Source organism: Brassica napus, chromosome C5 (assembly GCF_020379485.1).
Source record: "Brassica napus cultivar Da-Ae chromosome C5, Da-Ae, whole genome shotgun sequence".
In the NCBI taxonomy this organism is placed as follows: Eukaryota; Viridiplantae; Streptophyta; class Magnoliopsida; order Brassicales; family Brassicaceae; genus Brassica; species Brassica napus.
In genome coordinates, this window is record NC_063448.1 from 13304393 (window position 1) to 13328392 (window position 24000).

At 40.8% G+C, this 24000-nt stretch overlaps 5 protein-coding genes across 6 annotated transcripts; 2 read left to right on the plus strand and 3 right to left on the minus strand.

The window, feature by feature from the left end:
* Nucleotides 1-60: 60 nt before the first annotated feature.
* BNAC05G16910D (PLASTID TRANSCRIPTIONALLY ACTIVE protein 6, chloroplastic) lies at nucleotides 61-2264 on the minus strand. The gene is made up of 6 exons (XM_013842138.3): nucleotides 1708-2264; nucleotides 1552-1620; nucleotides 1352-1456; nucleotides 1003-1122; nucleotides 609-698; nucleotides 61-494 (listed from the first exon to the last, which is right to left on the minus strand). The coding sequence occupies exons 1-6, from the start codon at nucleotides 2209-2211 to the stop codon at nucleotides 378-380; spliced, it is 1005 nt and encodes a 334-aa protein (XP_013697592.1). The 5' UTR covers nucleotides 2212-2264; the 3' UTR covers nucleotides 61-377.
* A 336-nt stretch (nucleotides 2265-2600) lies between these two features.
* Nucleotides 2601-9231, plus strand: LOC106401013 (epidermal growth factor receptor substrate 15-like 1). Of its 2 annotated transcripts, XM_048756792.1 has the most exons (14): nucleotides 2601-3073; nucleotides 3523-4120; nucleotides 4184-4810; nucleotides 5117-5335; nucleotides 5422-5633; nucleotides 5990-6064; nucleotides 6139-6210; nucleotides 6291-6389; nucleotides 6492-6563; nucleotides 6637-6751; nucleotides 7022-7090; nucleotides 7254-7536; nucleotides 7688-7799; nucleotides 7899-9231. In XM_048756792.1, the coding sequence occupies exons 1-14, from the start codon at nucleotides 2927-2929 to the stop codon at nucleotides 8871-8873; spliced, it is 3675 nt and encodes a 1224-aa protein (XP_048612749.1). In that variant the 5' UTR covers nucleotides 2601-2926; the 3' UTR covers nucleotides 8874-9231. The 2 variants fall into 2 exon arrangements, with proteins under 2 accessions (XP_048612749.1, XP_013696886.1); XM_013841432.3 differs by having other exon boundaries at nucleotides 3523-4810.
* Nucleotides 9232-9655: 424 nt separating this feature from the next.
* LOC106400555 (NAD kinase 2, chloroplastic) lies at nucleotides 9656-13990 on the plus strand. The gene is made up of 8 exons (XM_013840903.3): nucleotides 9656-10135; nucleotides 10361-12184; nucleotides 12300-12421; nucleotides 12512-12653; nucleotides 12747-12971; nucleotides 13122-13196; nucleotides 13344-13445; nucleotides 13620-13990. Exons 1-8 carry the CDS (start codon nucleotides 9905-9907, stop codon nucleotides 13821-13823), a joined length of 2925 nt encoding a protein of 974 aa, XP_013696357.1. The 5' UTR covers nucleotides 9656-9904; the 3' UTR covers nucleotides 13824-13990.
* LOC106400556 lies at nucleotides 13969-17336 on the minus strand. Its single transcript, XM_013840905.3, has 7 exons — nucleotides 15607-17336; nucleotides 15403-15458; nucleotides 15002-15274; nucleotides 14679-14915; nucleotides 14460-14579; nucleotides 14241-14369; nucleotides 13969-14130 (listed from the first exon to the last, which is right to left on the minus strand). The coding sequence occupies exons 1-7, from the start codon at nucleotides 17189-17191 to the stop codon at nucleotides 14110-14112; spliced, it is 2421 nt and encodes an 806-aa protein (XP_013696359.1). The 5' UTR covers nucleotides 17192-17336; the 3' UTR covers nucleotides 13969-14109.
* A 1507-nt stretch (nucleotides 17337-18843) lies between these two features.
* On the minus strand, nucleotides 18844-19586 carry LOC106398668. Its single transcript, XM_013839188.1, has 2 exons — nucleotides 19249-19586; nucleotides 18844-19126 (listed from the first exon to the last, which is right to left on the minus strand). The coding sequence occupies exons 1-2, from the start codon at nucleotides 19584-19586 to the stop codon at nucleotides 18844-18846; spliced, it is 621 nt and encodes a 206-aa protein (XP_013694642.1).
* Nucleotides 19587-24000: the final 4414 nt, after the last annotated feature.

The window sequence follows — 24000 nt, forward strand, 5'->3', positions numbered from 1 at the left end:
ACGCCAGCTAAGTTTCAAAACAATCTACTATCTTGAATATCTCCTACCGGAACACTTGAATTAAACACTGTTGAAACACCTTAGTTGCAAATAATGAAACTCTTGTTAACTAACAAAATACATAAGCTAGCTTCTCTAGTCATTGAATATTTAAATTCATCAAAACTATTGCATCTGCACACACTTGTTCTAGAGTAGAGCCTATATCATCCACTAACGCACGCATTCAACTCTGCTGCTAGCTAGTAAAGTACATTATGGGGTCAGAAAACATTGTATACTATGGAACAACACATCTTTGGCCCCTCCATCTGCTCTCGTACTCCATCCCAGGAAGAATTTTTTGCTGAGTTGTCGCTTGGTTTCTTTTGGAATTTTTAGAACCAATTTGAGACACTGAAGTCTCGTAGCTTTCTGAGATGTTTCTCCATGTCTTCTCGAGTTTTAGTCCATTCTTCCCTTTCTATTACCGTTGTCGGGTCATCTCTTTCTCCCTGAAAGAAAGCAAAATATATAAACATTAATAGAATACGAGTAAATCTAGGTGAAGTAATACAAATGACTGCCCGAAGAAAAGTGTGGGGGGGAAATGGAAAGCTCAAAGCTACCGCGTGTATGATTGTAAAGGAGTTTCCATTATCGCGTATCACGAGCAAGTCATCCTTCCTATCCCTTTTTCTTCCTCCCGGAACTGTCACCTGAAACAATCCAAAACCTTAGAATATGGGAGGGACAACTGTATAAGCAGCTATGTACCACACACGGTATTTCAAGAACTAACAACTCAGCCTATGTGATTCAGAGCTAGATATGGATTATCCCATTAGAATAGACCAGCTTTGTATGATTATAGTAGCATGAGAAATGTTGTGTAAGAGAATTTATCAATCCATAAAAAAATACCCAACTGGGTACAGTCTACAGTTGAGGTTTGTGCTCAGACTCTGACTGGGAACTCGTTAATGGTGTCTAGTTAAAGTGGAAGGCAACAATCGTTCATACCAGAACTCTGGCCCTGGTGATTGACTTCGTCTTGGAGTCAATAACATAGATCTCTTCGAGGTCTAGCACAAACTCTGGGTCGTTTAACCTTCTGTTCCGATAATGCTTTGTTAAGAAAACCTGCAAAAATGAATACACACGATAAAGACAAGTTTAACTACTAATCCAAACCAATAAGTTTCGAACAGATGTCATCCTTGATGCTTTGGGATTACATATTTCTTGGTGTGTGTTTTCCAGGAATGTTCCCAAAACAAAACTAAGTGTTTCCTTGTCAAAACATGTTGCTTAAGAATCTATGCATCAAAGACAACATGAACACATATGGAACATGGTCCAAAATCTATACCTTGGATATCTCCCTCACAGATTTGTAGAGTGGATCTCTGGGAGCATCGATAGGCGGTTCGGTGACATCGTAACATCCATAGTCACTCATCGCACATCGGATATACTGTACTTGTAAACAACATTAATACAAAGCCGTTACTATCACCCATACAGACAAGACTAGTGATATCTAATTAAAACTTGGATTCGATTCCTGACCTTTTGAGGCATTGGAGCAAGAACTCTTGGAATTGAGTAAATATCTGTATCCGGAGGAGTAACATACATCTGCAACAACCACATCAAAACGCCGCCGTATACTTGAAAACAGGAGACACTCAACGTTAAAAAAGCAGAGAAACCTATTTCACAAACCTCTCTGAAGTCATAAACATCGTTATCAGGATCAGGCGGTTTCCTGATGAAGAAGTCGCAGTCCAGCAAGCTGATCTTATGGAACTCGTCTTCGTTTATCCTGTAATCAACCACCATCTCCGAGTCCCACCCCTGCGTCGATATGAAGCTCTTGCTCTGCACGAACGCGATGTCCCCGTCGCCGCCACCGCCGCTTGCGGCTGCCATCGCTGCGGCCAAGGGGTCGTACTCGACGTCGTAGTCCTTCTTGTTGTCCACTTCTTCCACTTCCTCATCGTCCATGTCGTACTCGTCCTGTCCTCCGCCGTCGGCATCGCCGTCGTCTACTTTGACGATGATTGAACGGCCGCGGCGGGGGTTCAGTGTTAGAGGCGCGAAGCCGCCGTTGGTTCTGAATGAAGGGAAAAGCCGGTGCGTGGCGGAGGCGGAGGAGAAGGAGGACGGAGGAGGCTTTGAAGTGAGTGAGAGTAGAGATAAGGAGGGAGAAGCGGCGGAAGACGCCATGGGAAGTGGATAAAGCTCTCCGAAAGAGCGTTGTAAATTGTGGATTATATATTTCGATAAATATTTTAATTCCACGGTAAAATTGCAGAGTATATTAAAAACCAGACCAGACCGGTCAATCGAACCGGTCAAACCTTATTCATTTTCTATCTGTTGTGAGCTGTGTTAAAAATCAGATTTAAATTAAACCATTAAAACCGGTTTAAAACTAGCCAAACTCACCAGAACTGCTGGTTCAATAATAAAATTCGACATTTTTTCGTTTTATTTAAAAAGACTAAAAATAAATAAAATATGGTTGATCATTAACCCAATTACCACACCGAACCAAGATCTGGACCGGTTTTTAAAATTTTGTCCGTATTATTAATTAGCTGTATCCGTATTATTATGATTTGCGCTGTTATACGATTTTTGTTAATCCATCTCAAATCCCGGATTGTTTCTCTGTTGGTCGGAGAATCACCATCGACCTCCGTTACTTCTCTCCCTCCTTCTCCTTGCCGTCGTTCTCTCTTCACCTTCACCGATCCCATCTCGCCTTCGGTTTCAATCTCGACTCGCTGCGACGTTGGTGCTCTCCCTCTCGTACTGATCTACGATTGCGATCGGTTAGACTTACGAATTAGGGGTTTTCCACGATTGGATCGCGATCTTCTTGATGCCGAAAGCTTCTGGAGACTGTCTTCGCTGCTAGATTTCGGATCAACCTCAAATGGCGGCGCCGAGGCCGACGGGGAGCCAGGATCTGTTCGATACGTATTTCAGGAGAGCAGATTTGGATGGAGACGGTCGTATCAGTGGAGCTGAGGCTGTCGGTTTCTTCCAAGGCTCCAATTTGCCTAAACCCGTCCTTGCTCAGGTTCTTATCTGCATCTATTTCCTTCTTTTGATTCTTATGAAACGATGGAGAATACTTGTCCTTCCTATAGGTTTTGGATTGGATCTTTGATCTGTGTGATCGTTGGTACAAGTGTGACGTTTATTTATCAAATTTGTTCTCTTCTGGGTGGTTGCGGGACCTCTCTCTTCATTCCCAAGCTCGTAGTCCAGTTTATGTAATTGTAATCCGTACTGCTGCCATTAGATAAGGCATTGTGTTCTAGTGGATATGTTCATATAGCATATTGAATGATACCGAAGCAATTTAGATGTATCTACTTGTCTGTGACATGCATATATGCATAGAGCTTCGCATGCAATGATGGAATACTGCATATTTTAAATAATTTAACACGTTTCTGAGCGCCTATTCTGCAACTAATCTTTGGATTGTTAATGGTGTAGCTTCTTCTATTTTCGTCCTTGTAGGTATGGTCCTACGCAGATGCAAAAAAGGCTGGTTACCTTGGTCGAGCGGAGTTTTACAATGCTCTAAAGTTGGTGACTGTCGCACAAAGTAGACGGGAATTGACTCCTGAGATAGTCAAGGCTGCAATCTATAGTCCTGCTTCAGCCAATATTCCTGCTCCCAAAATAAATCTTGCTGCAACACCTTCTCCACAGCCCAGGGGACCTGTTACACAAACTCCGGGAGTTACATCAGTGGCAGCTGGGGTGAGAGGACCTCAAATGGGTGGAAACATAAGCACTAGTAACCAGCAAGTAGTCTCCGGCCAGCAGAACCAATTTACTGGGCCACCTCCATCTCAACCACCGCAAAATTTTCAAAGCCATGGTATGCCAGCTGGAGGGACTAGTGCGCCTCGTACTGCAAACCAACCTATGCCATCTGATTGGCTTAGTGGCAGAAGTGTTGGACCCTCTGGGCAAGTGAATTCACAAATTCCTTCGAGTCAAAGTGGATCTGGTTTGACAGCACCTAACTCAATTGCCAACAATATACCAAAACCTCATATGACACCTGCAGTAATAAGCTCTACAACAACCAGACCGCAAGTACCAGTGCCTGCATCTTCTCCTTTAGATGCTCCATCCAATCAATTGGTAGCCAAGGATCCCAAGGAACTGGCTGCATCAGGAAACGGTTTTCCCTCTGACTCAATTTTCGGAGATGTGTTTTCAGTTGCTTCCACGCAGCCAAAACAACATACTACTGGAACTACGTCGACAATGGGCATCTCATCTGTTTCTACTGGAACTGTTGTGGCTCCCGAAGTTGCACAGTCTGTAGCTAGGCAAAGTTCAATCCCACAGCGTGGTTCATTGAGCCAGCATCCTGTTGGTGTTCAGAATCAGCTTACTGGAAATTTAGGGCAGTCATTTGTTCCCGCCGGTGCAGCTTCTGGTACAACTGGCTCTACTGTTGGAGTTGGGATTTCAGCTTCCAGTCAGTTGACCCAGCGTCAGTCTCAGCCATCCCAGCCCCAACCTCAACACCAACCGCAGCCCCAACCTCGCCACCAACCCCATCCCCAGCCCCAACCTCAGCATCATCCCCGGCCCCAACCCCACCACCAACCCCAGCCCCGACCCCAACACCAACCCCACTACCAGCCCCAATCCCCCTGGCCGAAAATGACTCCAGCTGATGTCCAGAAATATACCAAGGTTTTTGTGCAAGTTGACACAGATAGGGACGGAAAGATCACCGGGCACCAGGCTCGGATTCTGTTCTTAAGTTGGAAGCTCCCGCGAGGTAGGCTACATTTACTTTTTTGCTGCTTCATCCGTTAAGCACTAGTTTAGTTTCAATTTGAGCTTGTTTTTATAATGGTAAACATGCATGATAATTAAGTGGCACTTCTCTAGTTATGTATATTTGTTTGTATAGCACTGATCAACTACCAGTGTAGGTGCATTTTTAGTTTTCTTGTTTTGTTCCATGTGTTGGCTATACGTGGATAATTATATTTATGTTGTCTCAAGCAGAAACTGTTATACTTTACCTGGGGAGTATAGACCGTTTTATGTGTGTTTTCAATGTTATTTCCTGGTATTACAGAGGCTTTGAAGCAGGTATGGGATTTATCCGATCAAGATAATGATAGCATGCTCTCCTTGAGGGAGTTCTGTATTGCTGTTTACCTAATGGAGCGTTACAGAGAAGGCCGACCTCTTCCCCCAGTGTTCCCAAGCACTATAATATCTAGTGAGAGCATGTTTGCTTCTCCTGGTCAATCTGTGGCACCACATGGCAATGCATCCTGGGGACATCCACATGGTATTGCATCACACTAACCTTTTTTCTGTATTACTTCCATTATTATTCTGAAGTAGGCAGATTCATTCTTGGACCAAATATTGTAGGTCAAGTTCATGGGGGCTCGAGGCCACCAGCAATTCCCAAAGGAAAGCCTCCAAGGCCGGTTCCTCTCTCTCCTAGTGATGGATTGGTCCAGCCCACTCAGCCAAAGCGTAAAATGCCTGAGTTGGAAAAACCTCTAGTGGATCAACTTAGCAAAGAGGAACAAGATGCACTCAACTCGAAATTTGAAGAAGCTACTGCTGTTGATAAAAAGGCACTCTCTGATTTCTCTCTGATTTTAATGTGCTAATGTGGTGAATTTATTTGGTTAGCGTGAGACACTTTTCTTCATATGGGAAGGTCACTAATATGATTAATTGTAGATTTTGGTAGTCATATTCCAGATTCTAAGTTTCCAAGTCCTTTATGAATGGAATAAACAAACAGCCTCTGAGAACTATGCATAGTTCTTATTTTACTTCTAAACCTGTTTGAAGCTAATTACTACAATTTGTGTGCTTTTCTTGCATACGTGATCAGTTGTCCATGTAGTCTTTATTGACGTAACCTATAATTTCATTTGACTGCCGTTTCTTTTTTTTTCTCAATTTCCTGTATTTTGCTATTCAGGTGGATGACCTTGAAAAAGAAATAGCTGATTCCAAGCAGAAAATTGAGTTCTTCCATGCTAAGATGCAGGAACTTGTAAGTATAACTTCTCATTATTATTACCAACTATCAGTTTCTATAACCTTCTCCATTTGGTCCTTGGGTGACAGGTTTTATACAAGAGCAGATGTGACAACCGGTACAATGAGATTACGGAGAGAGTCTCGGGTGATAAACGTGAGGTATAGAGTTTCTGTTGCACCGTCTATAATTGTATCGGAGATCCAATTTCATTACCTAACAAAAACTACCTGTAAATCAGCTTGAATCTCTAGCAAAAAAATATGAGGAGAAATACAAGAAGTCTGGCAATGTAGGCTCTAAATTGACTATTGAAGAGGCCACATTCCGAGATATACAGGTAGTTTGGAAGTATCATCTCAGGAGCATGGTGTATTTTGAATTGTCTGTAAGCTGGATGTCGCCTTCAAAAATATGATAAACTTCCCTTTTTGAAATGCAGGAGAAGAAAATGGAATTGTACCAGGCTATAGTCAAATTTGAAGAAGGCAAGCTTGATGATAATATTGTTAAGGTAAACCCAACGTGCTATCTAGCTGGTTTAATGTGATATTGGTAGTTCTATTTTACTGAATGTTGTCTTGTAGGAGCGTACTGAACACATCCAATCGGGACTTGAGGAACTGATTAAAAATTTGAATGAGCGCTGCAAGCAATATGGAGTGCGTGGCAAACCCACTTCTCTGGTGGAGCTTCCTTTTGGTATAAGATTTACCCCTTCTCCTTTCAGGTTCATCTTTAGTATTATATTTTCTTGATCAGTGGTGAAAGGTTTCCATTCTGGCTGTTAATTTAAAATTTAGTAATTTTATCATTCAAGAATTTTATTAAACGTTGATGCTTTTGTACAACACGAAACTCAGTATATTTGGCCCTTTATGTATTGTTGCCAGAAAGACTTCTATCTATACAACTTTATACCGGTTGTATCTTCCTTTCGATATATTCATGGGATTTCCTCACGTTTTACAGGTTGGCAGCCTGGAATCCAAGAAGTTGCTGCTGATTGGGATGAAGATTGGGATAAGCTAGAGGAGGAAGGTGAGATTATGGAGGAAGCATGGTTTTAGATGTTTAATCAAAATTCTTTTTTTTTTCTTTATAATTTTGGTTTTTGCTTTTGGGTTATCTGTCTTCCAAAACAGGGTATGCATTTTGAAGTTGAACACTTGAACTTTGCCTACTAATTTTTCTCTATTTCCAGGGTTTACCTTCGTCAAAGAGCTTACACTTGATGTCCAGAATGTCATTGCCCCACCGAAGGAAAAATCATCTGCTTGGAAGAAGGAACTTAATGTCTCTTCAAATGAAAGTGCAGACGTTTCATCCTCAGATGTCGAGTCTAAAACAGAGAAAAAGCCAAGCAGTGGTGAAGAGGCATCTGAACATTCAGATGGTAAAACAGATAGAAACGGATCTCTGGATGATTCTAATATTAGAGAGAGTATTGAAGCTGACGGTTCACCCCGTACCAAAGATACGAGGAGGTATGCTTTTTGTTTTAGACCGTGTGTGTTATGGATTGCATCGTTCTTAACTGTGGATTTTATGTGCTTTCATAAAATGAGGAAAATAGAGTGTTATATGTTCTTCGGGTGACTAACATTTGTCTTCATTTTACTCAAATTTTTTTATCAGTGAAAATGGCCATGATGATGGTGAATCTACTGCTTCTGCTGGCAAAACTGTAAACTATGACTCTCACGATGAGACAGATTCAGTTTCAAGCTTCAACCCTGACAACGGAAAGGTATAATGTGGTCACGTGCTCTATGTTATCATTTTGGCATTAATATTTGATGCTTTGTAATCTTAATTTAACTGTTTTGAATGTTGTGTGTTTACGCAGGACAAGGATCATGAGAAGCGTGATAATGACTTTGGATTTGGGTTCGGATTCGATGACTTCAGCATCAAGCCTATAAAAACTGGCTCCACCCTATCAAGTGACTTCCTCCCTCCTAAGCTATCTATATTTTCTGATTCTGTCCCAAGCCCCCCGGCTAATGCAAACGACGGTTTCACTGTAAAACCTTCCTTGTTCGATGGTTCTGTCCCGAGCACTCCAGCAACAACCACTGCCTCTTACTCAGGCAATAAATCATACTTTGATGAGTCTGTTCCAAGCACTCCTGCTTACCCAGGAAACTTATTCTCCGAGAAGAAATCATTCTTCGACTCGGTTCCAAGCACTCCTGCTTATCCTGGAAGCTCGTTTCCTGAAAAGAAATCATTCTTCGATGACTCAGTTCCAAGCACCCCTGCTTATCCTGGAAGCGTGTTTCCTGAAAAGAAATCATTCTTCGACGACTCTGTCCCAAGCACTCCTGCTTATAGCACGTCTGATTTTGGTGGGAAACCGTTTGCGTCAGAGACACCTCGTTCAGACAGCTTGTTCCCAGGAAGAAGTCCCTTCATGTTCGACTCTGTCCCAAGCACACCCGCTGCACACGACGACTTCTCTTCCAACAGATTCTCCCGTTTCGATTCATTCAACAGCAACACCAACGACGCTTTCTCTCTATCCCGCTCAGACTCGATGCGCAGCACAAGCGAGCCAGACCCATTCGCATCCAGGTTTGATTCTTTCAATTATCAAAGATATGATTCCTTCAATGCACAAAACTACGACAACAACAACGCATCCGAGACACCTAAAGCCTCATTGTCGAGATTCGACTCGATTGGAAGCACCAGAGACTCTGATTACAGTCACGGGTTTGGGTTCGATGACCATGACCCGTTCGGTTCTACTGGGCCGTTCAAAATAACTACAACAACAGCTGAGACACCTCGGAGCAATGATCATTGGAATGCCTTCTAGCCCCCACAAGCCCCACGTGTGATACGAATATGATCACATATCATATAGTTTGCTGTCTTTTTACAGTTCGAGCTTACCAAGTCGGAAGAGTTCTATGTATTTGTTTTGTTTGCCATCTGCTTGCTTCATTTTTATTGTTCATATATAATAGTTCTTTTGCCATTTTTAAAGGATTTTTTTTTGACGAGTGTCCTTTGGTAGCGTTTCTTTCTTTGCTCTTTCTGTTGATGATGAATAATGAAATTTCATGTGTCCCTGTGAAAACGAAATCTATATTGTATTTTTGTAATCATCTGATATGTGTGGATGGATTATTTTCAGATACTTTTATATTAGAATATCATTTTTTTGTGGAATAGTTCGTATTTATCAACAATTTTATTTTCTTTTCTTTTAATCTATCTTTTATAAAGTGTTGGTAAGTTTCTTATTCTGAAAACAAGAGGAACGAATAGAAGAGAAACATAAAGGAATAAAATTGCAGGAATGAAAATGAATAATTGTTCTTTTTCAAATTTAATAAATAATATTTTTGTTCTTTATTTCTCTATAAAAAAAAGAAATGGTATGGAACGAAAAAAAAAAATTATTATTCCTAGCCGTTCCCTGGTCACCCTTGATAATTATTAGTGTATGTCACAGTTTTGTTAAATTTCATTTTATGCAAATAATAGATGTGATCATTTTCAGTGTGGTGAAGCTGTTCAAAATGATTTATTTACAAGTATATGTCTTGCCCACGGTAGTATAACAAAACGAAGAAATGAATGAGGAAATGAAATGCAAGTTGCATCTCTCTGGTCATAAATCTCTAAAACAGACACGTTGTCGCGTGGAGACCACTCGCTATCTCAAGTGTCAATCCAGTCACGATCAAAGTGGAAAGAGCAGAGTTGTTACTGAAAACTCCTTCGGCCATGAAGAGGACGAAACCACGAGGTCCACCAAATTTCTGCAAAACTCCAAAACATTATCCGCCACTGCGGTGAAGCGGCTCCCTCGTCGTTATTGCGTGTACGCCACTCTCTCCCATGCTCCTATGCTTCTGCCCTTGCCACACACCTCACTTCCTCATGAGTCGGTTATCTCCGGCCACCGGAATCTCTCCCCGCCTCCACTGCTCCGTTGATCGTGGCTCCACGGATGGACGATTCAGATTCGGATTCCGGAGAAACGAGGTTCCGTTTAAACGCCGCTTGAGATTCGTAATCAAGGCGGAGCTCTCTGAGGCCTTTTCTCCCGATTTAGGTTTGGATTCTCAGGTTATTTCGCTTCTCTCCGACTTTCCTTCTTCATTTTCGATCAATTTAAAGAATCGAATCCCGTCTATGCTTTCACTTTGTTTGCTGGTTAGGATTCGATGTTCTTCTTTAGCGTAGATCTTGAGATGAATCATTTGCTGATCATAGTTGCTTATATGCTAAGCTAGTTTGTTCTTTGATATGAACTGTTCGCGTCTAACATCATTCACTTTGGATCTTTTGAAGGCTGTGAAATCTCGCGATACCTCAAACTTGCCTTGGATCGGTCCAGTTCCAGGGGACATTGCTGAGGTTGAAGCATACTGCAGAATCTTTAGATCAGCTGAGCGACTCCATGGAGCTTTGATGGAGACGCTATGCAACCCTGTTACTGGTGAATGTCGAGTACCGTATGATTTCTCACCCGAGGAAAAGCCGTTGTTGGAGGACAAGATAGTATCGGTGCTTGGTTGTATACTATCTCTTTTGAACAAAGGAAGGAAAGAGATTCTCTCTGGGAGGTCATCTTCTATGAACTCGTTTAGTTTGGATGATGTTGGGGTTGCGGAGGACACACTTCCACCGCTTGCCGTTTTCAGGGGTGAAATGAAACGGTGTTGCGAGAGCTTACACATTGCTCTCGAGAATTATCTGACGCCTGATGATGAAAGAAGTGGGATTGTTTGGAGGAAGTTACAGAAGCTTAAGAATGTCTGCTACGACGCAGGTTTTCCTCGCAGCGATAGTTACCCTTGTCAGACGCTATTCGCGAATTGGGACCCTATTTACTCGTCAAATATGAAAGAGGACACTGACTCCTACGAGTCTGAGATTGCTTTTTGGAGGGGAGGACAAGTAACCCAAGAAGGATTGAAGTGGCTACTTGAAAAAGGGTTTAAAACGATTGTTGACCTGAGAGCTGAAAACGTTAAGGATACTTTCTATCAGGCGGCACTTGATGATGCGATCTCAACCGGGAAAATTACATTGGTGAAAATTCCAATTGAAGTCAGGATGGCTCCTTTAGCTCAGCAGGTCGAGCTTTTTGCTTCTGTTGTATCAGACTCCAGCAAAAGGCCGATCTATGTTCACAGTAAAGAAGGTGTTTGGAGAACGTCTGCGATGGTCTCCAGGTGGAAGCAGTACATTACACGTCCGAAAGAAATACCAGTTTCAAAAGAGTCGAAGCGTCAGGAGGTTTCTGAAACTAAGGTGAGACTGAATGTTGATAAGGAAGTGCCTGATCAGCAGACTGATAGAGTCTCTGAAATCAATGAGATTGATAGTAGCTCCACTTCGAATCAGAGCCAAGAATCTGGTAGCAATGAGGGTGATACACCTGAATTTAATATGGTGAGTGATCCTCTTAAAGCTCAAGTTCCAACGGGAAATATCTTTTCAAGAAAAGAAATGTCTAAATTCCTGAGGAACAAAGGTATTGCTCCGGCTGGTTATCTTAGTAATCAGTCCAAAAAACTGGGAATAGTTCCGAGTCCGCAAATCTCATATACGGGAGTTACAAGCGGATACCAGATTGCTGATTCTGTAAGAGGACTTGCCGAGACAGGAAACTCCAATGGAACCCTTCTACCTGCAAGTTCTCAAATTTTAGATGTCGCCAATGGGAAGTTTTCAAATGGAAATGTGCATGCTTCTGATAACACCAATACAAGTGTATCGGATAACGGGGGAAATGGCTTCTCTGCAGGGCCTATTGTTGTGCCCCCAAGTGATAACTTGAGTCGCACTGTAGTTTCCCAAACTGTTCGAGATTCTAAAAGAAACAATAATGCTTCTTCGTCGGATTCCAGTGATGACGAAGCTGGAGCTATTGAGGGAAATATGTGCGCTTCATCCACTGGTGTGGTAAGGGTGCAGTCGAGAAAGAAAGCAGAGATGTTCTTAGTACGAACTGATGGAATCTCTTGTACAAGGGAAAAGGTTACAGAATCCTCGCTAGCCTTCACACATCCGAGTACTCAACAACAAATGCTTCTTTGGAAAACTACCCCAAAAACTGTCTTACTGCTTAAGAAGCTTGGGCTAGAACTCATGGAGGAAGCTAAAGAGGTTACCGCTTTTCTTTTCAGTTCTAAAAGATTATATAATTCCCTGTTGTGTATTGAAGTCGCATGTAACTTAGGAAACCCGTGAAAAAATGTTGTTCTTTCGAATTTGGTTTCAGGCTGCATCTTTCTTGTATCACCAAGAAAAGATGACTGTTCTTGTTGAACCCGAGGTGCATGATGTATTTGCCAGGATTCCAGGGTTTGGCTTTGTCCAGACCTTTTACATTCAGGACACAAGGTACGAGAATAAGTTAAGTGAACATAAGCTAGACTAACGATCAACGGCTTGATTATGACCGACTGTGTTTTGCATTTGTTTGGATATCAGCGATCTCCATGAAAGGGTTGATTTTGTGGCATGCTTAGGAGGGGATGGGGTGATATTACATGCATCAAATTTGTTCAAAGGAGCTGTCCCTCCCGTTGTATCATTTAACCTGGGGTCCCTTGGATTTCTCACTTCACATCCAGTAAGCCTTTCGACATGTTTCTGTTTCTTGACTGTGTCGTAATACTCTTTTTCCATCGACAGCCTTCTTATTGTTTTATATTTTTCCATTTAGTTTGAGGATTTCAGGCAAGACCTCAAACGGGTAATTCATGGGAACAACACGCTAGATGGGGTGTATATAACTCTTCGAATGCGTCTTCGTTGTGAAATCTATCGTAAAGGAAAAGCAATGCCTGGCAAAGTGTTTGATGTTCTGAACGAGATTGTTGTTGATCGAGGATCCAACCCATACCTTTCTAAGATTGAATGTTATGAACACGACCGTCTTATCACCAAGGTTTGTACCCATTTAGTTCCTTTTTCTTACCGTATATACAAAATCGGCTAAATCTTTAAGCAAGTGAAAATAAGTGCATGTTGTAAAAAAAGTAATTCCCTTCACTGTTAAAGCTTTACTCTTGTGTGTTGACGAGTAATGTTATAATAGGTACAAGGTGATGGAGTTATAGTAGCGACTCCCACAGGAAGTACTGCTTATTCTACAGCAGCTGGAGGTTCCATGGTAAGCTTTACAACTTAAAGTGACGTTCAACTCTGCATTACATACCAAAAAGATAAATTAATCTCATTGGCATCTCTGAATAGTATCTTGCCGTTCATAATAAAATTGTAGTGAGTTTGATATTTTATAAAAATCCGAAAATTGCAGGTGCATCCAAACGTCCCTTGCATGTTGTTTACTCCGATCTGCCCACATTCCCTCTCGTTCAGACCAGTCATTCTTCCAGATTCTGCAAAGCTTGAACTGAAGGTCAGACGTTAGATCTTTATAGCAACACACTTTAAAAAGTTATAAATTTTAGCTTTAAAACCATCCAAGAAACTCTATAAGCTCATATATTAATCAAGACCACGGTATGAAAAACTATGTCCTTTCATATTAGCTGTATGAAATTGCTCACAAACTCTCTCTGAACAAAAACAGATTCCAGATGATGCTCGAAGCAATGCATGGGTTTCGTTTGATGGAAAGAGAAGGCAACAACTTTCAAGGGGAGATTCGGTGAGAATATACATGAGCCAACATCCACTCCCGACAGTCAACAAGTCTGATCAGACCGGTGATTGGTTTAGAAGCTTGATCCGTTGCTTAAACTGGAACGAGCGCCTTGATCAAAAGGCTCTTTGATGATTGATTCACTTCATTCATCAACACATACATAAACATAGAAGGGTACAAAGTTCTATTTGTTTCACCCATCCCTCCTTTACTGTACAGATTCACATTCTCTATAATTCTCACTACTATTGATCATTTGATATCAGTTCTAAAAGAAATAAGAAAACTTTGAATTACATGTACTGCATATCAACAAATATGTACACGCGTGATTATTATTTAGATATTACACATCATCTTCTCACGAGATTGGAATCTTCAGGAACAAGATGAGAAACAGAAACTGAAGTTTTTGTTAACGTCCGCTATAATATACCTGGAAATTTCAGACAAAACACTTTTGTTACAAACCATTCTCAACAACAGAACAGAGGTTTTCATTAACGCAAAAGAAGAAACATGATTTGAAAGTGAGTGGCTATCAACCTTGATGCTTTTATCCGCAAACCCTGCAAAGAGCTTGCCTTCCCAATATAACAAAGATGTGACTACTGAAGAACCCGGGATCGATCCCACGTGAGTACACTCTAGAGATATCTCATCCCCAGATAATTCCTACAAAACAGTGTTTAGATGTTAGGAGGAAAAACCCAGGCTCAAGTTCAGAACAGCTAATAAGGTCTGTGTATCATCAGGATTACCTACCTGAATATTGACAGTTTTGTCCCAACCTCCGGTGAATAGCCATTTACCATTCAGGGCAACGGTGAGAATTGCACTACTTTGTATTTGCATAGACTTCATCGATGTGTCATCCCTCCATATCTGATATAAGAATAAGAAGAGAATCTGTTTAGAAACCGAATAAGACATAATCGAAGCAAGCCGAGCAAAATGTTTTTTTTTTTAAGAACAGATAAAAACCTGTATATCTCCGTTTTGATAAGCTGCCACTAAGGTGCCTTCATCTGCAGCAAGAGACAGAATAGACTTTACAATACCTTGAGTCTCTTCCCCCAACACCGTCAAAAAACTGTGGTCACTTAGACTCCACAACCGAACAGTGCCATCCCAACTCCCACTGTATAGTACTCCATTTAGCACAACAAGCGCTGATACTACAGATTTATGACCAGTCATTGTGCAAACAAGCTTTCCATCCTGAGAAAAACAATCGATCTCTTCAATAATATGATTCAAGATCTTATCAGGACAAGCTTTACAATGTACAGGAAAACTAAACATACTTGCAGTGACCAAGCTTTGACGGTGTTATCTCCACTGCCACTATACACATACCCATCTTCTGAGTATGCCAACGCGTGAATGCCAGAATATCGCCAGTCTTTTGGCTCGTACCACTTTCTTAGCGGCTGTTCTTCCAGAGGGAAACTTGTGCTCCATACAAATATACCTCCTCCACCATCGCCACTGACACATACTGATTCTGCTCCGTTGATGTATATCAAAGCCATTACTTTATCCTGGTGACCTTTAAATGTATGCACATGGGAGAAGTCCTGCATATAATATGAAGATTCATATAGCTAGAAATTACTTACTAGTACTACACAGTACACATCATAGGGAGAAAACTAAGCCGCGGAAACAAGTCAAACAGAGAACTATAAAGGATGATGACATGTACCTTCAGAGACCATATATGGATATTTTTATCAAGCGAGGAGCTGAACAGGAACCCATCTGCACATAGAAAATAGGAACAAAATACAATCTGAGCATATAAAGTAACGGAATTTAAAACAACTCTTGGAAGGAAAAAAGTGTAGTTTTTATCATTCATCCAGCAAGAGAGAGAGAAAAAAAAAAAGAATCAAAGTATAAGGTGTACCTCCAACCGCTAAACCTGTGATACTGTCTTGGTGTCCCCGCAGGTCCTTAGATTTTATTTTACCTACTGAGAGTCTCCCAACAAAGTCCTTGTCAAACTCTCCCTCCTCTGTTAAGTCCTCTTCTACTTCTTTGGATCCCACTACTACCAGGCGGCATAATTCACCTAGAACCAAACAAAACTCTTTCCTTTTCTTTGGTTTCTTCTTTTCCAATGCAAACATAGAACTTAATCTATGATTCATGATCAGCTCCCTGTTGCATTTCCACAGATCAGTTAAAACTGGACGTGCCTGTGGATCAAGACAGCAACACTGGCGGAGAATTCCAACCATTGATTTAAACTTCCCACTAAGTTTAGATTCCAGAATAGAACTTAGTTTCTCCATAAGACCTGTGTACAGCACCAAGAGATCCTCAATTTTCCCTTCGCATTCTTTTGCATCCACTCCAGTTACACTTTCAGTCAGCTCCTCAGAAAACTGTTTCCCACCAAGAAGCATGAGGAGAAGAAAACAAACAGGCCAGACATCGGAACTACACGAAACCAGACATTCTGAGCTGGCCTGTGTTATCAACAAGTTCTGCCTTTTCAACAGTTCAAACAACACCTCGAAGCTCATGAAAACACCATTCTTCACTAATCTCTTCAAAACCAATCCCATCTCCAGAGCACCAACTGGTTTTCTGCAAGTTTCTTCAGATATGAGTCCATACACGTTCCTTCCAGTTTCCAGCAACTCGATCAAATCAACAAAAGCATTTCCAAATTCGTCGAACTTCACACAAGAAACGCTCAAACACCCTGCGTTTACCCCTTCCTTATTCAAACTGAGAAGTGCCTCACATAATTGCATCCCCATCACTGCCAAACACGACGAATCATCAAACTCCTCCCACGAGAAATCAGAAAGCTTCTCACCCACTAAATACAAAACCCCATTCTTCAAATCACCCCACAAGCCTAAAACTTTAGAGACACCTCTCTCTTTAACACACATGATCACATCAAGCTCGTCTCTTTCCTCCTCTTCCATCTCCCACAGACAACTAATCATCCTCAGGACATAACCAAACTCGAAAACAGAATCACAACCATCATCACGACGCTGGAACGAACCAACCCGCAAAAGACTAACTTTCGAATCACCATCACCATCACCCTCCTTCAGACATCCAGACAAACGCGAGGACGAAGCAGATTCAGTACTACCTTGGCTCTCCACGGAGACGGCGTCGAGAAGCAAAACCCGATCTTTCCAAGCGGCGTGGAACTCGTCGGGCCATGACCGAGCGACGAATTCAAAGGAGGATTTTTTCGAGTTGCGGGTGGAGTCCGGCGTGAGGTTTGAGATCGAAGGGAATAATCTGAGGAGGTCGATGTTTTTGGGGAGAGCCGATGGGCCCTGAGGTGGGAACTTGACGAGGACGGTGCACGCCGGGCATCGGATTGTGTCAGGGAACTTCTTGGGGATGTTCGTTAGACATTCTTCGCACGCCGTGTGCCCGCAGGAGAGCACGCGTGGAAGTGTGGATTCGCCGTCGTATGATTGTAGACAGACCGGACACTCCGGTTGCTCCTCCATCACGACCAATTCGACTAATCGAACCTCCGATAAAACAACTGAGTCAACACGACGACGTTTTAGCTGTTAAACAAAAGCCCGGGCGTAAGGGTATTTTCGTAATAACAACGATAAAGATTGGGGTTTGTGGTCATTTTAAGTGTCAGATTCGCAATTCTAATCGAAAACCTCTGATTTATAATACGACAACGTTTCAGCTCTTTAACAAAACTCGGACGTAAGAGCATCCCATTGGTGAACCCCATCTTGGGGTTGTTAGAAAATTTTTAATATATTTTTGGTGGGACAATGAATAGTGATGAATCTGTATATATTTTGCTAGTCCATTGGTGAACTAAAAGATGGGGTTCATAAAAATAAAATAAAAAATATATTTTTTTTTTAGTTTTTATTCAATACAATTAGAATTCATGAACATACAAAGTTTTAAATTATTTTTTGAGCAAATAACAAATTCAGAGTTAAAACATACAAACATACAATTAGGAAAAAAAATTTTTGTAGAACAAATTTAAACATACAAAGACTCTTTTTTCAGAACAAATAATACAAAGATTATTCATCATGATTACCACGTTTTTCCCATACATTTTCAACTAAATCAGCTTCCAAACGATTATGTATCTGTGGATCCCGAATTTGATTCCGAATCTCAAGCATATTAGGGATATTCACACTTTATCTCCTTTTCACCTTCAAACTTGTGCTTGACTCTCCTGCTTCGAAGTCGGATGTATCATAGTGAGTGTATCCGCCGCGTTCGTTCTCTACTATCATATTGTGCAGTATGACACAGGTTCTCGTAATCCTTGCTATCTTTTCCTTATCCCATAGTTTCGTTGGGGTTTTAACTATTGCAAACCTCGATTGCAGTACTCCAAAAGCACGTTCGACATCTTTTCTGACGGATTCTTGACGTTCAGCAAATAGCTTTGCTTTAGGACCTTGAGAAAGTGGAATGGATTGGATAAATGTTGACCATTTGAGAATTTGGGAATTTGGTTAAGCGTAAAAGGCAAAGTGTTTGGAAATTTGGTTAAGTGTAAAAGGTTAAGTGTTTGGAAAAAGTTTGTAGACTCAAGAGAGACAATTTGAAGAGGTAGAGAGACAATTTGAAGAAGTACAGAGACATTTGTAAGAGAAGAAGTTCAGTTTGTTGCACATTTGAGCAACAAAAGAAAGACATAGTTTATATAGAGCATTCCATTACATAGCCGTGAATGAAAAAAAAGTGTAGAAACAAACAAAATTCTACACTTTGCCCGTGAAACAAAGATACAGAAACATAAGTTCGGAACAATACAAGAGGACAGAAAAACCCGTGACCAAGTACACAAGTAGACAGAAACATAAAGACAGTAGCTAGGTAGAACCCGTGACCTGCAGAACCAACCAGTAGACAAGTACAACCCGTGACCTGCAAAACAAAACAAATCAAAGCATTTCCGGTAAGTTAAAAAGTGTAGAAACAAACACAAGTAAACAAGTAAACAAGTACTCAAGTAAACAAGTAAAGAAGCAACATCAACAAGTTAACAAGCAAATGAAGCAAGAAAACAAGTTAACAAGCAACTAAACATTGTCTCGCACAAGTTAAACAAGTTGTAAATTCAAAAAATAAAGCCACTGACCAGATCAAAGCATTTCTGAAACTAGTTTGTTTTCAGTGACACTTCTATATCAGATAGTGTATCTTTTTTGGCAAGGAGACGATCAAGGAGTTTCTGTTTGGATATCTTCTGTTTCACAGCTAGCATGCTCTGTAATTGATCATAGACTGCTTCTTTCCCATGCTTCTTGTGTTTCGCTGCTTTGCAAGCCTTAACACCATGAGGCATAACCTCTTCCAAGTCAGGCACCATCTCCGCAGGTTCCTTCCTTTTGTCCTTTGCACCATCTTTGCAAACACAGTTTGATCTCCATTTTTGATCAAACCTAAGTTCATTCAGTCATTGAAGAAGATGTCATGGGCAGTCTTCATGAAATCATTATCATTTTCGCCACTAGCTTCCGCCTTCAAAGCGGCCTCATAGCTTCCGACAAACTTGCACACCTACTCATTCACTCTTCCCCACCTCTGCTTACAGTGACTTGCCTCTCTTGGAGAGAAGCCACTGAGCTGAGGGCTTGAATTGAAATACTCCCCTATTCTCTTCCAAAACGCAACTTCCTTCTGCTCATTACTCACTATGAGATCCTTGCTGGTGTTCAACCAAGCACTGATGAGCACAATGTCTTCTTTTTGTGTCCACTTTCTCCTTTCCACTGGTTTGGGAGATTCAGAGCTCTGGCTACTAAACCTAGGAACCTCAGAAGACTCTACTTCTATTGTTTGACTGCTCTGGGAAGTTAACAGGTTAACAAACCCGGGAGAGTTTAGGGAAAAATGATCCATTTTAGTTTTGGTTGGTGTTTTTAAGTTGGTTTGTGTTTTCAGAATTGGATTCCCTATGTTTTTAAACTAGATTTTGCGTTGATAGGAAAGAAAAATTAAACATACTCTAACTACCAAACATTCGTTATACTTAGTACGATAATACTTAATTAAACAACAACTAGTCCACAGTGAGCATTCATTACACATCAAATCAGTTGAAAAACTCAAACATTCATCACAACAACCAACCAACACAGAGTTAATGAAAAATTTAAGTTCAGTTTACTTGTTCTAGTTCAGTTCTATTAGTTCCGTTAGTTCATTTTAAGTATATTTCCTCAAAACGTGTATGTTTTCATATTAAGTTCAGTTCAGTTTTGTTTAGTTTTGTTCAGTCTAGTTCTACTTCTAGTTCATCATTCACACGTCTTCTACTTCTAATTCATCATTCAAGTTCAGTTTAGTTCAGTCTAGTTCTACAGCATGCACCGTATAACATAACAACCACAAGTAGTTCAGGTCTAGTTCTACTTCTAGTTCATCATTCTAGTTCAGTTGAGTTTACCTTTAGTTTTCATTCGAAGCAGATACTCTCCAGGTCAGCGACCTGCACAGTGAGGTTTTTAACCTGTGCCTGGAGATGAAACGGCAATGACACTATGTTAGTGACTTAACTATTGATACACTAACTATACAAATATTTAACTACGTTAAAGAACATAATTGATACACTAGCAGAGTATACTTAACTAACCTCCAGTATCTCAATCTTTTTATTGAGATTCGGCACCCCCTTGATCACCTTCTAAGCCTCCTCGACCCGCTTAGTCAGGCATGCGATCTCTTCTTGGACACCAATCACCCAAGGCTGACGATAATGTAACCCATCATCCTTGTTTACAAAAAAAACACAACTCAGAATTGCGTTGCAACATAATTTATACAAGTATGCCAATTCAGACTTACCTCGTAGTTTTTGCAGGTGAAGAAGCGCTTTCCAGGAAGAGTGTCGTAGTCCTCCTTCCCCCGAACCTCGTTAATGATTCTCCCACCACACGGACACCTTGTCGGAATCCCGTATTGTGAATCGGCCACATATCCAAGCATGTTGATGTACTCATGTTGCCTCTTTCTCTCTCTTCTCTTTTCTGCGGGATCCATCTGTACCAGAATTCGACATGATTATAACATAAAGACGAAACAAATAACATGCAACGGACCCTAAATCGAACCATCATGACGATTTAGAACCCTTACTCGAAACCCCCAAAAAAATTTAGAACCCTTACTCGAAACCCCCAAATTGATTTAGAAACCCCCATAAACGAACCCTAAATCAAACCCGCATGACGAATTACCACCAAAAATCGAAACCCCCAAATCGATTTAGAACCCTACCTCGAAACCCCCAAATCGATTTCGAATCGAATCCCCGAGACCATGAATCTACTTGATTTCGAATCCCCTAAACTGTGATTCTACTCGATACTGACCTGAGCTCGTGATAGTCTGTCGTCGATTAGATGAAGAAAATCTTCGGAAGTCGGCGTCGCTAGAGAAATCGCCTCTCTCTGCAAGAAACCCTAGCTTTTTCGGAGAGGAGAGAAAATGAAGTGAAACACGCTCAACCTGTGTTTCTTCGTCGTCTATCCGAAAAGGTGTGGCCAATGGGTGATTGACACGTCGCTTGAACCCGTATCATACGGGTTCACTCGTTAGAACCGGTTCACCGAAATTAACCCATTTTCTCTTTTTTTTTCTTTTTCGGGCCTATGAACCCGAGCCCATGAACCCCTTTACAACCGCTAATGCGGATGCTCTAAGGGAATTTCTGAACTAATACGACGACGTTTTTATCTGTCTTATTGCTTCATTGCTTCATTGCGATTTACCGTGGAAGTGAGGACGTGACAAGAGGGGCGAAGATCCGATCTGCTACTGTGTTTCAAAGGTAATCAATCTCATTCGAAAATCACGCATACGTTTCTGCTTTAGATTTTGATGTTTGATTATATCGAATGCGAAGTCTTTTAGCGTTTCCTGACGCGATCGATTATTTCCCGATGCGTGTTTAGAAGAAGAATCAATGGCGGGAGTTGGGACATCAATGCTTGGATCTGTTCTCCTGTTTACAGTGGTGCTCTCGCTCCAAGAAGTGTACAGAGAGAAATTAGCTTCCTCTGAGCTGTACACGATCCTTGGAGGCTTCACTCGCTCCCTCCTCTTTCTCTTCTCTCTCTCACTGTAAAGCTCCCTTATCTGCAACTACCGTTTTTGATGACTTAAAACTCTCCCCCGTAGTCTTATTTCACAAACTTGATCCGATTTACAAATTTGAGATCTTTGGTCCTGACTCTTTCGAATCAAAGTGGTTTCTGTGTGTTTTGGTTTATTAAATCTGTGTCAATGCGTTCACTTACTTTTTGCAGTTCGTTGGAAATCTCCAAGAGTCTTCTGGCATGAAGAGTGGCTGGGGTGCATGTAGGTTTCTCCACTGAACCAGTTTCTAGAACCTGGAATGTTGTTAGCAGCTGTCTTTTGTCAATTCACTGGCATGCCATAAAGTTTGTTTGTTTGTTTGTTGATACATGTAGTAAGTTCTGCTAGTTATTAAAATCATTGTTCTCTCGTTTTATTCACGGCAGTGGTTTTTTCGGAAATCATAGCTCTTGTTGCTGCTAGCACGGTGCATCGAGTGTGCATTACGACCTGGTAACAACATTAGTTATGCTTAATATATAACCATCATTTCATAACTCTATGGCTAAAAGCCTACTCTGTTGTTCGATTTGTTTTGTGTTGCAGTTTCTTGTTCTCTGATGGGCTGTTATACGAGATGAGCAAGATCTCATGATACATGCTCGGCAGGGCTGAGTCCAAATCTAAAAGACACTGAATCAGACAAGGGGATTAATAAGTTACATGACGTTCTCGAATTTGATATCTGGTTTAGCACTTAAAAGTCTCAAGGATACTTTACAACTATTAAATTTAGGCTTTTCCGCTCATATTTTGTTTGACTTGGTCGGTCGATGTCGCAGTTGTGTGTTATGACTTTGTGTTCTGCGTTCTTATAGAAACTAAGACAAATGGTCTTCATATCCAATGCCCACATCTCTATAAAATTAGGCCCGTAAACCCCATAATGGTGAAATAAAATAGACATAGACATGTAATTTGGAATTATAAAATAGAGGTAAGTTGGTCAAAAACCATAAAAGCCCATGAAATTAACTAAATACCTACAACAATGTAAAAGTGGATTTTGTCGTAGATAAGGTATGTGCAAAATGACATTTAAAACCCTGTTTGTGAGATATCAGTTGGCGATGGATTTCCACCGTGTTTGTGTTGTAGGTTATATAGCTGGCAAATAGATTTTGTGAGATATCAAAAAGATTTGCAAAGATATGTCCTAGATTTTTTGTGTTCTCGAGAAGGGTTAAGAGTTATAGTAACATTGAGAGATTACTTCCCAATTCACACATTTACTATCATAAACGGTGGAACTCAATATCAAATCCTTTGAATGATTTAGTTTCCATACATACAAATATTTGTGCAAAGGAGAGAGAAGAGACAATGGCTATGAAAAAATGTGGAGTTTTCGATATATCTTCCTCCTTCGTTTCAATCTCTGATAAGATTTTGTCAAAAATGATGGTGGGATCCTTAGCGACGGAGATGTACATGTCGTTGCACGTTGTGCACTTTGTTTCTTCTCATAAATCTTGAGCATGTCGACCTATGCCGGAATCAGATTGGAAGCAATCAAAATCCGAACCAGATGTTGTATGATTTCGATTAACGATGTCATCTACTTCACCAGCTTATGTGTGATTCGTGTGATTCTTCCTACGTTCGAAGAGTGCCGAGCTGTCACAACGATCCTCTTAACCAGTGTCGGTCCGGGTTCCTACGGCGCCTAAAGCGCATCAATTAATTGATTCCATGTAACAAAAAAAATTTAAACGAAACCATTCTAAAAAAAAAAAAAAAACATCCTTGTTACTTGAGAATACTGTGAGTTCCGGGTTACATCAATTTGTCTACTTAGCTGAGTTCTTACTTTGTTTCCAGCAACACTTTCTACAAATGCATGAAAATTAAAATAAGTTCACATTTACTTAAAGTGAAAAAAGCAATACATAATTGGTAAATACAACAACACAAGACAACGATCTAAGTGAAATCTGTTTAGTTTGTAAATTTTACTGAATTTTTCAATTGTCAAAGCATGAGAGAGTCTAAGAGAGTATTTAAACCCAACAGGAAATATTTCATATTTGTTTTTGTTTTTAAGATATTTGGGTGAAACAGAAGATAATTAGTAGAAGGAGAAGAAGCACATACATGAATAAGATAACAAAACGGTGAAGATCGACCATGAAAGAAGGAAATCCAGAAATTGTTGAAACTCTGCTATTTAGAA

Excerpts from the sequence above, each read along its gene's own strand:
- BNAC05G16910D (XM_013842138.3), bottom strand. The coding sequence starts at position 2,211 with ATGGCGTCTTCCGCCGCTTCTCCCTCCTTATCTCTACTCTCACTCACT. Across the intron at positions 1,621-1,707 it reads ATGTTTATGACTTCAGAGAG|ATGTATGTTACTCCTCCGGA; the intron begins GTTTGTGAAATA and ends TGGTTGTTGCAG. Across the intron at positions 699-1,002 it reads TCACCAGGGCCAGAGTTCTG|GTGACAGTTCCGGGAGGAAG; the intron begins GTATGAACGATT and ends GGATTGTTTCAG.
- LOC106398668 (XM_013839188.1), bottom strand. The coding sequence starts at position 19,586 with ATGGATCATTTTTCCCTAAACTCTCCCGGGTTTGTTAACCTGTTAACT. Across the intron at positions 19,127-19,248 it reads AGGTGGGGAAGAGTGAATGA|GTTTGATCAAAAATGGAGAT; the intron begins GTAGGTGTGCAA and ends GAATGAACTTAG.
- LOC106400556 (XM_013840905.3), bottom strand. The coding sequence starts at position 17,191 with ATGGAGGAGCAACCGGAGTGTCCGGTCTGTCTACAATCATACGACGGC. Across the intron at positions 15,459-15,606 it reads CACAGGTTTAGCGGTTGGAG|ATGGGTTCCTGTTCAGCTCC; the intron begins GTACACCTTATA and ends TTCTATGTGCAG. Across the intron at positions 14,580-14,678 it reads ATCAAAACGGAGATATACAG|ATATGGAGGGATGACACATC; the intron begins GTTTTTATCTGT and ends TTCTTATATCAG.
- LOC106401013 (XM_013841432.3), top strand. The coding sequence starts at position 2,927 with ATGGCGGCGCCGAGGCCGACGGGGAGCCAGGATCTGTTCGATACGTAT. Across the intron at positions 7,091-7,253 it reads GGATAAGCTAGAGGAGGAAG|GGTTTACCTTCGTCAAAGAG; the intron begins GTGAGATTATGG and ends CTCTATTTCCAG. Across the intron at positions 7,800-7,898 it reads TCAACCCTGACAACGGAAAG|GACAAGGATCATGAGAAGCG; the intron begins GTATAATGTGGT and ends GTGTTTACGCAG.
- LOC106400555 (XM_013840903.3), top strand. The coding sequence starts at position 9,905 with ATGCTCCTATGCTTCTGCCCTTGCCACACACCTCACTTCCTCATGAGT. Across the intron at positions 10,136-10,360 it reads ATTTAGGTTTGGATTCTCAG|GCTGTGAAATCTCGCGATAC; the intron begins GTTATTTCGCTT and ends GATCTTTTGAAG. Across the intron at positions 13,446-13,619 it reads CTGCAAAGCTTGAACTGAAG|ATTCCAGATGATGCTCGAAG; the intron begins GTCAGACGTTAG and ends GAACAAAAACAG.